This window comes from Mixophyes fleayi, chromosome 2 (assembly GCF_038048845.1).
Source record: "Mixophyes fleayi isolate aMixFle1 chromosome 2, aMixFle1.hap1, whole genome shotgun sequence".
Lineage (NCBI taxonomy): Eukaryota > Metazoa > Chordata > Amphibia > Anura > Limnodynastidae > Mixophyes > Mixophyes fleayi.
In genome coordinates, this window is record NC_134403.1 from 702721 (window position 1) to 715444 (window position 12724).

Consider the following 12724-nt stretch of genomic DNA (forward strand, 5'->3'; position numbering starts at 1 on the left):
TGCCTTGCCCCCATCTCCTTTATCTCAAATTGTGGCACCTAAATCGTAGTAGGATGGGCCTGCTGCCATCACTAGGCTCTTCGTCAGCTCCTACAACTTGTTCCTTCTGGATAACCCTTGCTGCTAGTGTACCCATGGTTGCTGGGCACCTGGGTTGGTACCCCTGACATCTTCCTTTAGATCAGGGTTGCTGTGGATGTTTCCCCCTGGTCTATCACACTGGTCAGAGCTGCAAGGTAGCAGATAGAGCGGTAGTACTGGAAAGCTTTGCCCTAACCTGAGTACAGCTGGGAACGGAGTAGAGTTGGTCTAATCTGTAGGTCACAGGAATTTTAGCATTGAAGAAGTTGTCAAGTTTGGCTTTGAAGCAAGTAATGTTTATTTGCTTTCACACTGGTTTAATAGTTATCAGCGATCAAGAGGTCAAAAGAAACAAGAATGATACATTTCAGTACAAACCAGTGTCTTTTTATACAGTTTTGGACACAGCCTCGCAGGCTATAAGCCAGATCCGTAAAGTCAGAGTTATTTTCAGTATCAGGATGCTCTATGTGTTCCCAAACATGGAGTTAAGTGTAAATTTTATTAAGTATAAATTGCATTTATCTGTGACATTCTGAAACTTGCTGTCATTTCCTGCATCCTGACAAAATAAATCTAACAGCAAGTCTAACTAAACCTTCCTGTGCCTTCAGGTGTGTTGGACACACACACACACACACACACACATCAAAAGGTCTAATTAACATGGGGTCCTCTCTTCCGACAGTTGCAGAATACACATTTCCTCCCCTGAAATATGCCTCAGAAATACATTTCCTCCACTCTATTGCTAACTTGGGAATTCCCAAAGAAAAGTTACAGCCCCAAACAAGACCTTTCCATGCAAAACACATCCCAAAGTAACACGATAAGTGCATTTGCAATTATATACATTTGTGTCTGCACCGCTAACTGAAAAATATTTCTACAATAAAATTATTTCTACATGATCAGCCATTTATAAGTGATCCAGCCACAACCTCCAATCCAGCGGATCAGTTACTATGGCACTTCCAAGCTGCAGTGTGGGTGGTTTAATGCGCAGTCATATGATCGTTCTTCAATTGGATCGGCTACAGGAGCATGGCTCCTAAGGAGCATTCTGATTGACTGCCTGCAACTTAATGTAGGCAGCTCTACTACTCGCTGTCCTTGATAGGTGCTTATACTGTGGGTTTGTTTAGCTGCCTGATTCTTGCCCATTTCTGGTTCCAACATTCCTTGGATACTGACCATTCTCTGGATTGTCAGCTGCAGTATTTTTACATTTTCATATATTAAATTTAAAGTTTCCACACTCAGTCCATTCCGCTACATTAAATTGCAATGCATTTTAGTTATCCTTACTGGAGTTTCAACCCTTCTATAAATCTGCAAAACGACATGCCATACCTTGTAGACCAAAAGTAATATCCTTAATGCATACATTAAAACAAAACAGGAACCAGGCCTGATCTCAGTTATTGTTATTATCATCATCGACTTATAAGGCGCCACAAAGGGTCTGCAGCGCCGTACATTATATATACAGAAAACAGAACCAAGACACATGATACACAACTATATACAAACACAGGTGACAGGGTAAAGCAAATCAGATTATATCTGACAGATAGTGAAAGGGATAGTAGAAATCAGCAAGAAGGCCAAAGATTAATAAAACAGGGAAAACAGGGCTAGCGAAGCAGGCCAAGAGGTACAGAGGGTGAAGGAACAGTAGAAGGAGCACACAAGGAAAAAGGGCCCTGCTCATGAGAGCTAACATCCTAAAGGGAAGGGGGAGACACATAAATCGTGGTACTAACTAGGGGAGAGAGCCAGGACAAGAAAGTTAGGAGGACTGATAGACTTGAATAAAGAAATGAGTCAAAGGCACGCTTGAAGGCTTTGAGAGTAGATGCTAACCTGATGGAACGTGGAAGATCGTTCCACAGCAGGGGAGCAGCCGGGCAAAGTCCTGAAGACGAGAGTGAGAGGAGGTGATCAGTGAAGTAGTGAGGCGGCGGTCAGAGGCAGAGCGGGTAGGAGTGTAGGTAGAGATGAGATTGGAGATGTAGGGAGGTGAAGATTGACTAAGAGCTTTAAAGGTGAGGGCGAGGAGTTTAAATTTAATTCTGTAGGGTATGGGGAGCCAATGTAGTGACTGTTGGAGTCAGACCGCAGAGATAGAGCGGCTGGAGAGAAAAATGCGGCGGGCAGCAGCATTGAGGATAGACTTGAGGGTCAAGGCGAGAATCAGGTAGGCCAGAGAGAAGAAGGTTACAGTAGTCAAGGCGAGAGATAATAAGCGAGTGAACAAGGGTTTTCGTGGCTTCCGTGGTGAGAAAGGGACGTATCTTAGATATATTCCGAAGGTGGAAGTAACAGGATTTTGAGAGGGACAGAATGTGTGGCTTAAATGAGAGGGAGGAATCAAGGATGACCCCAAGGCATTGGACTTGGGGGACAGAAATTAGGGTAGTGTTATTAACAGAAATAGAGAGGGGGGGGGAGGTGGGAGAGTCCTGGCAGAGGGGGGGGGGGGAGACTATAAGCTCGGTCTTGGAAATATTGAGTTTAAGGAAGTGTTGGGACATCCAAGATGAGATGGCCGAGAGACAGGAGGAGACACGAGACAGAAGGGAAGGGGAGAGGTCAGGGGATGAAAGATCGATTTGGGTATCATCAGCATAGAGGTGGTACTGAGGCCAAAGGAGTGGATGAGGACACCAAGGGAGGAGGTGTAGAGGGAGAAAAGCAGGGGGCCAAGAATGGAGCCATGAGGAACGCCAACGGGTAGGGGAAGAGGGGGTGATGTAGAATCATGAGTAGAGACTGAGAAGGAGCGGTTGGTGAGGTAAGAGGAAAACCAGGAGAGGACAGTGTTACATAGGCCTAAAGATTTGAGAGTTTGCAAAAGGAGTGCGTGGTCAACGATATCGAAGGCAGCAGAGAGGTCAAGACGGATAAGAAGGGAGTAGTGTCTATTGGATTTAGCGAGGAGAAGGTCATTAGTGACCTTAGTGAGGGCAGTTTCAGTGGAGTGGAGGGGGCGAAAACCAGATTGGAGCGGGTCAAGTAGTGAGTGAGTGGAAAGAAAGGAGGTGAGACGGTTGTAGACAACCCGTTCAAAAAGTTTGGAGGCAAAAAGAAGCGAAATAGGACGGTAATTAGAGATAAAGGCGGGATCAAGGGACGGTTTCTTGAGTATGGGGGAGACAAGAGCATGTTTAAAAGAGGAGGGGAAGATTCCAGAGGAGAGGGAGAGGTTGAGGAGGTGTGCAAGGTGGGAGCAGGCTTCGGGAGAGAGGGTGGGGAGGAGGTGGGAGGGGATTGGGTCCTGTGTGCAAGTGGAGGGGGGAGAGGAAGAGAGAAGGGTATGGACTTCATCTGCAGATACCGGAGTGAAGGAAGAGAAGGAGGGTGAGCTAGCTGGAGGGGAGGGGAGGGGAGAAAGGAGATAGCAGCAGCAGAGGAGGGTGAGAAGGGGGACAGAATAGGCATGGAGGGGGAGAGGGTGGGGTAAGAAGGGACTGCTGGGAGATGTCATGACATATAGACTCAATCTTGGAGGTGAAGTGGGTAGCAAAGTCGACAGCAGAGAGCGTGGCGGGGAGTGGGAGGGGAGAGGAGGGAGTTGAAGGTGGCAAAAAGCCAACGGGGGTTGGAGGATTGGGAAGAAATGAGAGCTTTGAAGAAAGATTGTTTAGAGAGGGAAAGGGCCGAACTATAAGAGGCAAGCATTAACTTGAAGTGGAGGAAGTCAGAATGAGTGCGTGACTTTCTCCAAAGCCGTTCTGCACTGCGGGAGCATTTTTGAAGATAGCGGGTAAGTTAAGTGTGGCGGGGACCGACGAAGCTTGACGGTGACAGCCGGAGCAACAGAGTCAAGTGCAGCGTAAGAGTGCGATTGTAGAAGGAGACAGCCTCATCGGGGCAAGAAAGAGTGGTGATGGGGGAGAGGAGCGATCCCAGGGAGGAGGAGAAACTGGTAGGATCAACTGTGTCAAGATTACGCCTGGTGAGAGTAACCTTGGGGGCCGGGGACGATGAGAGGGGGGTGGAGAGATGCTAAAAGAGAAGAGATGGTGGTCCGAGAGAGGAAAGGGTGAATTAATGAGGTCAGAGACAGTACCGAGGTGTGAAAAAAAACAGATCTAGGGAGTGGCCACTGCGGTAAAAGGGAGAGGAGGTCTATTGAGAGAGACCAAGGGAGGAGGAGAGGGAGAGAAGTTTGGAAGCAGCAGGGTCTGAGGGATTGTCTATAGGGATATTAAAATCCCCCAAGATCAGAGAGGGAAGGCCAGAGGAGAGAAAGTGAGGGAGCCAGGTGGCAAAGTGATCAAAAAATTGGGAGACAGGACCAGGAGGACGGTAGATAACAGCAACATGAAGGTGGACTGGGTGGAATAGGCGAATAGAGTGTACCTCAAAGGAGGGAAGAGAGAGGGAGGGTTCAGGGGGAAGAACCCCAAAAAAAACAGCGGGAGGAGAGAAGTATGCCGACGCCACCACCTTGCCGTTCCCCAGGTCTGGGTGTGTGGGAGAAGGACAAGCCCCCAAAAGAGAGAGCAGCTGGAGAGGTAGTGTCCTCAGGGGATAGCCAGGTTTCAGTGATGGCAAGCAGGTTGAAGGATCTAGAGATAGGGATCATGGATAGAGGTCAATTTGTTACAGACTGATCTGGCATTCCAGAGACCACAGGATAGTGGAAGAGAGGGAAGAGGAGAGATGTGGATGAGATTGTTGGGGTTGCTCATCTGCAAGGGTGAGTAAGATATGGAGCAAGGGGAATGACAGGAAGAGAGGGTTGGAATTGGACGAGACGCAGAAATAAAAGGGGATTTGTCAGCAGACATGAGATGAGGGGCAGGGGAGCAAGAGGTAGGGGGGGAGTGGAGATGGGGCAGATAAGGGGGTTTATGAATGGGAGAGGCAGAAGGCAGGAGTGACGTGAGGGAGAAGATTAGCTGGGGGGAAGAGAGGGAGGAGGTAGGTAGGAGCAGATTGACGCTGAGAGAAGAGCAGCGAAGGGGACAAGAGGGAAAGGGTGTGAGTGGGGAAAGGGAGGAGAGAGGAAAAGATGTAAGAGGGAGCAACATGTTAGATCAGGGGCCCAGAGGCACAGAAGAGATGAGAGGAGTGAAATAGGGAGGGGGATGGGCAGTGAGAGGGGGGAGTGAGGAGAAGGAAGAATATGGAAAGGTTGGACATGGGAAGCAGGGGGATAGAGGGAGAGGACAGAAGTGAGAGAGGAGTAAATCATGATAAAGCTAGAGAAAGTGTGGAATAGACAGTTGAAAGAATTCAGAAATCAAGAATGGTAAGGGCTTACAAGTGTAGTGAGGAAATGGTGAGAGCAGAAGAGGTGAATAAAAAAGAATGCAAAGGTAGAAGGAGAGAAAAGAGGAAGAAGAGATGAAAGTATGAGTCAGGGAATAAGAAGTAGAAAGGACAGCAGAAATAGCAGATGGGTGGGTTTAGAAAAAACAGTTAGGTGAAATATTAACATCAGGCATGATTGGAAGGCAATAGTATAAAACAAGGCATTATACAAGGTGCACAGAGCTGGTTATACAAGTCCACAGGACAAGAGGGAGCCAATTCAAAGTTCAAGCTAAGTGGAGCAACAGTGTGGATTAAAAGTGGGAATCCATGCAGCATAAGAGGAATCACCAAGTGATAATACTGCAGCAGCCTGAATAAGTGCGAGAAACAGTTCAGCAGGGAGAGTCCAGGCAGTTAGCAATCCAGGTGGTGGAGGATATCAGAGCTCAGGGCTGACTGTTGAATGTTGTCCTCATGTAGCAGTGTTTGCAGGTAGAATGTTCCCCTCCTGTTCCTCTCTTGTATATCTCTAATACCCCATTCATACTGCACCAAAATCCCGGGTTTTTGCCGGGGCGAGCTCAAACGACCCGGGTCTTGGTGCAGTATGAATGGTACAAGTCAAAAATCCCGGGTCTAAAAACCCAGGTCTTCAACCCGGGATTTATCGAGGGGTAATTCCCGGGTTTGCCTGCACTATGAATGGTGCAACCCGGGTTTTTCAACCCGGGTTGCACAGAAAACAAGCTGATTGGCTGTCTGCCTGTCTCTGGAGGATGATGTCATCGGTGGGAGCCCGTGGAAGAAAGAAAAAAAAACAGTCACCTTTCAATGACATCACCATTTTTCAGCCAATGAAAACTGCTCTGGTGATGACTCCCACAAATTGCCAGGGCACAGACTTGTGCAGTATGAATGGGGTCAACCCGGGAAATTCCCGGATCCGAGGTGCAGTATGAATGGTGTTTCTGAGAATTTCACTTAGAAGAATTCTCCCTAGCTAACTGCCACATAGGCTTAAACAGCCTAATACTGCTGTTTAAATAGGTTCAAATAGCCATGTGACCACCTTCATGAATTAACCCCCACTAATCACACACTACAAACAAAGTAATACAATTCTTAAACAAAACAAATAGAGGGTAACCATACCATATAAACTACAATATCTGCACAATTGATCTTTTAGAGATAGCTTGAGCAGTGGTAGTTTACAGATTACCAGCCTTTAATCTGAGCCTACCCTGGCAACTACAAAACACTAGGTGATTTACATGGTAATTTGCAATTCAACAAATCAAGAACAGGCAAATCATGTAAATCACTAATCACCACTGAAATTTCCAAAAATAATCTTACTGGTTTCAGACACTCAAAATTGACTAAAAACGTTGAATTATGTGAGATTTACTATTAATTTCAATACGAGGGGAGGTGCAAAAATTGTCAAGTATATTACATCTGTAATACTCTTTCTTTTTTCTTCTGTGCAGTCCAGGCCTATCGGGGGCTGGCCTTGAATGGTTGTGCTCCATAGTGGTAGGCCTCTACCCTGAGGCCAAGAGGCAACAGAGTTCTAGCAGCAGGTAGAACAGGTAGGAGAGAGCAGCACAGTCCGCCTATTGACCGGATTCCGGCTGAGCCAGTCTTCATCTGTTATGGCTTTGGTCCATCTGCAGGGACAGATGGGATATCCCACTTCACGCTGCTCTGCTTGTACAAGGGTAGCCTTGGGCATTTAACAGTAGTGCTTGCAGCATGGTGCTGGTGTACTTGCAGGGATTGGAGAGCTGCCTTGCATTATCTAGCATGGAAGGAGTGTAGCTATATCTTTAGACACTCGCCCATACCAGCGGAGTGGCAGCACATTATCTCAGACTGATTGACGCCACCTACCAACAATTTTGTTTCACCTACAATATGAGGCCACTTTAAGTTCCCAATCAACCATTTAAACAGTTTAATACTGTCAGGGATGGCCAACTCAGCTTTCCTGATTGATAACTTATCAAATAACAAAACAGTCAAACAATATATTAGACAAAAAACATGAAAGTGCAAAGGATATAAAAATATATATGTATTTAATAATTTAAAACATCAATGGAAAGAAAATTTCAAATATAATTGGAATCAAATGTCTAATAATTCATAAAGGCATAAAATAAGCATAAGCCTAAATAGGTTATCTAGCTGAATATCCAATTGTTGCATATCAATCCTGTTAGAGCTTAATACTGAGAAGGGAGAAATGTCACTCTCCTTGGAGCAAGTAACTCAAAATAGGCGTTCACTTGGTATGATTAAACCCCATGGTTGTATTGTCCATGCAAAATAGCTGTGTAATTGAGAACCCTCTAAAAATTAGGGTAACAAACCACAGCATGCAACAAACAGATGTGATGGTTAAATTACTTATCCTCTCCTCCAGCCACCATACGTAGGGGATAAAGTCCTGTGACCAGTCTCCAATTGAACATATGTTATCCATTGTCTTCCTCTTAGTCTCAAGTGGATTGAGCAGCATAAATTATAACAACCCCAGGGTTAAGTTCAGACATTCCTGATACAAAATAGCTTGACGTGTTTCTCAGCTATCCGTCAGCTGTTTCATTAGAGGCATATTGCATACAGTCATGGCCAAAATTTTTGAGAATGTCAAATATTTTTCTAAGTCTGCTGCCTCAGTTTTTTATGATGGCAATTTGCATATACTCCAGAATGTCAAGAAGAGTGATCAGATGTATTGCAATTAATTTCAAAGTCCCTCTTTGCCATGACAATGAACTTTATCTCCAAAACATTTCCACTGCATATCAGCCCTGCCACAAAAGGACCAACTGACAGTGTGATCTCCAGCCTTGTCCTCGTCAACATTCACCTGTGTTCAGAGAATCACTGACCCATCATGCTGATTGAATTAGAACTGATTTCAAGCACCACACCCTCCTTTTAAAACATCCAGTCTTTGTTCTTCCTCTGTTAAGCATGGTTACCTGCCAGTACAACATCCTCCAAGAGCAACTTCTCCCAACCATCCAAAAACAGTTTGGTGATGAACAATGCCCTTTCCACTATGATTGAGCACCTTGCCATAAGTGATCACTAAGTGGCTCTGGGATCAAAACATTAAACTCTTGGGTGCATGGCCAGGAAACTCCCCAGACCTTAATCCCATTGAGAACTTGTGGTCAATCCTCAAGTGGCGGTGGACAAACAAAAACACACAAATTCTGACAAGCTCCAAGCATTGATTAGGGAAGAATGGGCATCCATCAGTCAGTATGTGGCCCAGAACTTAATTGACAGCATGTCTGGGCCAATTGCAGAGGTCTTCAAAAAGGGTCATCACTTTATTGGCTAACAAAAAATTGATTAGATTTGCTAGCTTTCAGAGCACAGAGGCCCTTTCATCAGATACGTTTACAACTGAATGACTGAGGAGAAGACACAACATTTAAGAGCTGTAACATCAAGACATTTGTACAGTGAGGGGGTGGGGGGATCATCATTAAGATAAGTTAAAGTAATAAAATGAAGGTTCCATCCGCAATGAAAACCTTCGTTTTATTACTTATCCTGACATTCATTTGTAAACTTGCCCGATGAAGGGGCCATCTTGGGGAAAATTGCTGCAGACGTTCAGCCCTTATTTCAGAAAGACAATAGGAATTATTCCCAGATTTAGCTCTCCTTTCATGCAAAGCCACCAAAATTAAGAAATCTCCTTGTTAGAAGTGCCCTCTCATCACAATCAGAGACTGGCATTTTCCCTTGCAAAAACAAAAACATGGAAAACCTGCACCCATGTCCTACCAACAAACAGTCCACATACCCAACACACAACGGGGCTATAAAATCACTGACATTCTTATGTAAATCCTCCAATGTGGTGTACATGATACAGTGTACAAGGTGTCCTGAGGGAATATACATTGCAATCCAGAATTAATTTACACAGACACACAATAAGGAAGTCTCTGGACACCCCTGTGGGTAAACACTTTTCTGGACCAGGACACAGTATGACAGATTTAAAAGAAAAAATATGGGAATTCAAACTGATAAGGACATTCCAGTCATTAACTCAAGGGCTCAATCTAACACCTGGATTTATGACCCACTACATGGACACACTTCACACCTCAGAGCAAAGTGACTCCAGATCTCTGAACTCCTAGGACTTTTACTCCCCCATCCGTAACGAAAAACCTTCGTTTTATTACTTTAGCTTATCTTAATGATGCATCAAAGTACAAAATTCTTGATGTAACAGCTCTTAAATGTTGTACCTTTTCCTCAGTCATTCATTTGTAAACTTGTCTAATGAAGGGGCCTCTGTGGTCTAAAAGCTAGCAAATATAAATCAATCAAAAAAATCTTTTTTGGGTTAGCCAATAAAGGTATCACGACCTTTAGAAAGGCTGATTACAGTTGAAACGCGTTGGTGAAGTGGACAACAGACGGACTGGGAACCCTCTCTCGTGATTTTACATCATTGTCAGAAAATGCTGTGGTTAGGAGCTCCGGAAAACATCATTAACTATCCATGCGTTTTTCTTTCAATTATCCGGTACGGGTAACCACATCCCCTGTTGTATTTGTATTACATTTTTAAACGTAGTACACTAGATGTCTTTATTTTTCTTTTAATGTGGTGTCCGAGACATGTGGGAGATTGCTGAAGTACTCTGATTGTTACCATATGTGAAAAGCGGGCGGACAAGATCAGGTCTCCTCGTTACAAGTACCTGCTACGGGAACACGGGCTTATACTAACTAAGTCTATTTCTGATTGCGGGGATTGAATATCCTGAAGTTGTGAAGTTTCTACGTTCTATATGGCAATTAACATTAACACACAATAAGGAACCAATTTCTTCTTTTTAGGTAGAGTGGGAACGGATAGCGTAGAAAGTTTCCTTCTCTCTATTTTCTGCAATAAAGGTATCACTCCTATAATACTTTTGTCTTTGCTTTAAATGCGATGTGATGTTAAATACTTTCGTGTCAGACATTCAATGTGGTATATGGCAGGACTCAATTTGTTGGTTAGTAATTAAACTAGCCACCTTTTATTGAAGGTCGACTTTAAGGCAAATGGGCTGCCATTTGCTCATTACTTGTAGAGAAGATTACTAGGAGGGCTAAGTAACATCTAGCTGAACACACCCACTGCACACACTGGTTTGTAAGTAACGTTATACAGGAAACACCTCCTATACCGCTGGTAATAAGCTGCATTAACATGCATACCAGTCCACTTTAAATAGGAACAGTGCACAGAAACAGGACTTTAAAAACAATATATAGACTTTGAGCATATTCCATCCTATTTCACTTGTACTAGTTAACAAATTGTAGCCAATATGCCATAGTTCAACTGGAGTATGTCTTTTCACACACATTTAGCGTCTACACCAGTGGATTCCAAACTTTTTCAGTTCAGGGCACCCTTAGGGTCTCCATAATTTTTTAAAGGCACCCCTAAGCCAAAATACTTACCAAGTAGTCCCCCGCCTTGCTTACCACTGGCCTTGGCCGAGGCACCCCTGTAAGTTCTCCAAGGCCCCCCAGGGAGCCTAGGCGCACAGTTTGGGAACCACTGGTGTACACCATTGTATAGAGAGGAGCTCGTTAACATCATTTGTCTTAATGTTTACAAATGTATAAAATACCCAATGAGTCAGTGAGCTTTTAATTACCAAGTTTAATTCATCATGGAGAGAGAATAAAACAGTATGGTGATCACATTGAATACAATAGAGGAAAACAAAGTTTTAGTACATACATATGGTGTAATATGCAGCACTGTTCTGATGTAGTACATTTTGGTACTGTATTTATAAACAATATAGCATGTTACACACATCCTCTCCCCCTTAACCCTCAATTACAAAGGGCGTGCTAACTAAATTTACAACATAAACTTCTATTGTCCTAAAGAACTAAAGTCAAACAAGCTGGATGCACAATGAGCTCCTCATATCCATGTGTATGTTACCTTCACTGAGTTATACATTCTATCATGAAACGATTACACCAAGTCATCTGACACTAGTGACTATGTACTTATATAACAGACTACAAACACCGACAGTCGGCAGAAGAAAATACAGAATCTATCACGTTTACTTTTTCTATAACAATTTATTATTTGGTCATTTTGTTTCTCTGACAGATGCCCAAAAAATGGAAAATGTATGCATCACTATCCAGCAGAGCACAGGCAAATGTATCACGTAACCAGCATCGTGTGGCTTTCTGGTGAGCAGAGAGATGATGCTTCCCAGTGTAACATTATTTAAATGGTGGGGGAGGGGGGGGGGGGCGTTCAAAACAAAGGTGTATTCTTAAATCAATGCAAAATGCAATAGTTTTCAAAAGGAGATGCAAGAGATTCAAGCATGGAAATCTTTTTACCTTTTTCCTGGGCTCCCTGAAGTTTAGATGTTGGCCTTTATTTACATCCTGTAACCAATTAACAAGTAGCAGACTATATAGAAACACTGACTATTTAATGTTCCTTCAATGTTAAACATGTCCCATAGTGCCACAAATTGAATCAAACTTCATTCGGCAGCCAAATGCCACAACATGTTTATGCTACTTACATCCTGTTTCCACCACAAGAAAATCTAGTTCCTAGTGAATGAATAGGCGGAATTTGGCTTCAGTCCCCAAAATAGCTGCCTCGACGGCATGTAGGCGACCGATCCACTTTAAGGGTGGTGTCGAAATGGTGCTTTTCCAGCCTTAGCCGCACTCTTCCAGTAAACATAAAAACACTTATAATTTGGGGATAAGATTAAAACTTGTAATGAGAACAGGTGAGGCAGGGTCTCTTCAAATAGAAAGTCTTTCAGATGGAGGGTGTTCGTATTGAGCGCTTTGGACACTGTGGTCAAAAATGCTGCAGTTGGCGTTTTGAAAACCACTTGAGCAATTCAAGCGTTCCTATGATATCTGTTTTACTCATAGAAATGAAAAAAATGGAGCTAAGGAGCAATTATACACCGTGACAACACCTTAAGAGTGTATCCTAAATCATGAAATGTGTAACTAAAATAAAATTCATAAACAAACAGTAAATAAGTATCTTACAACAAAAGGACAGCAATCCAGCAAAATCAATGAGAAACTCCCCCATTTATAAAACTAATGAAAAGTTTGGTATGATGGCTACAAGTAGTAGAGGAGGTTGGCCAGGGAATTATGTGGCTCCCTGTGAATACTCTGCCCCACCAGAAAGGCAAGCTTATGGGCATACTGGCATGGAGCTGGAACTCTGATCACTCCCTGGAGAGTAAAAAAAAACAAATAAAAAGAGAATGTAAGTGAAATGTTGGGTTCAAACATTAATCTCAATAGTAAT

The 12724-nt window shown here is 43.7% G+C and overlaps 1 protein-coding gene across 1 annotated transcript in view; it reads right to left on the minus strand.

The window, feature by feature from the left end:
• Positions 1-11039: 11039 nt before the first annotated feature.
• Positions 11040-12724, minus strand: part of LOC142140610 (piwi-like protein 1) — a 228542-nt gene continuing 226857 nt past the window's right edge. Inside the window, 1 exon segment of the mRNA XM_075198311.1 lies at positions 11040-12648. Coding sequence (XP_075054412.1) covers positions 12532-12648 — 117 coding nt within the window. The 3' untranslated portion in view covers positions 11040-12531.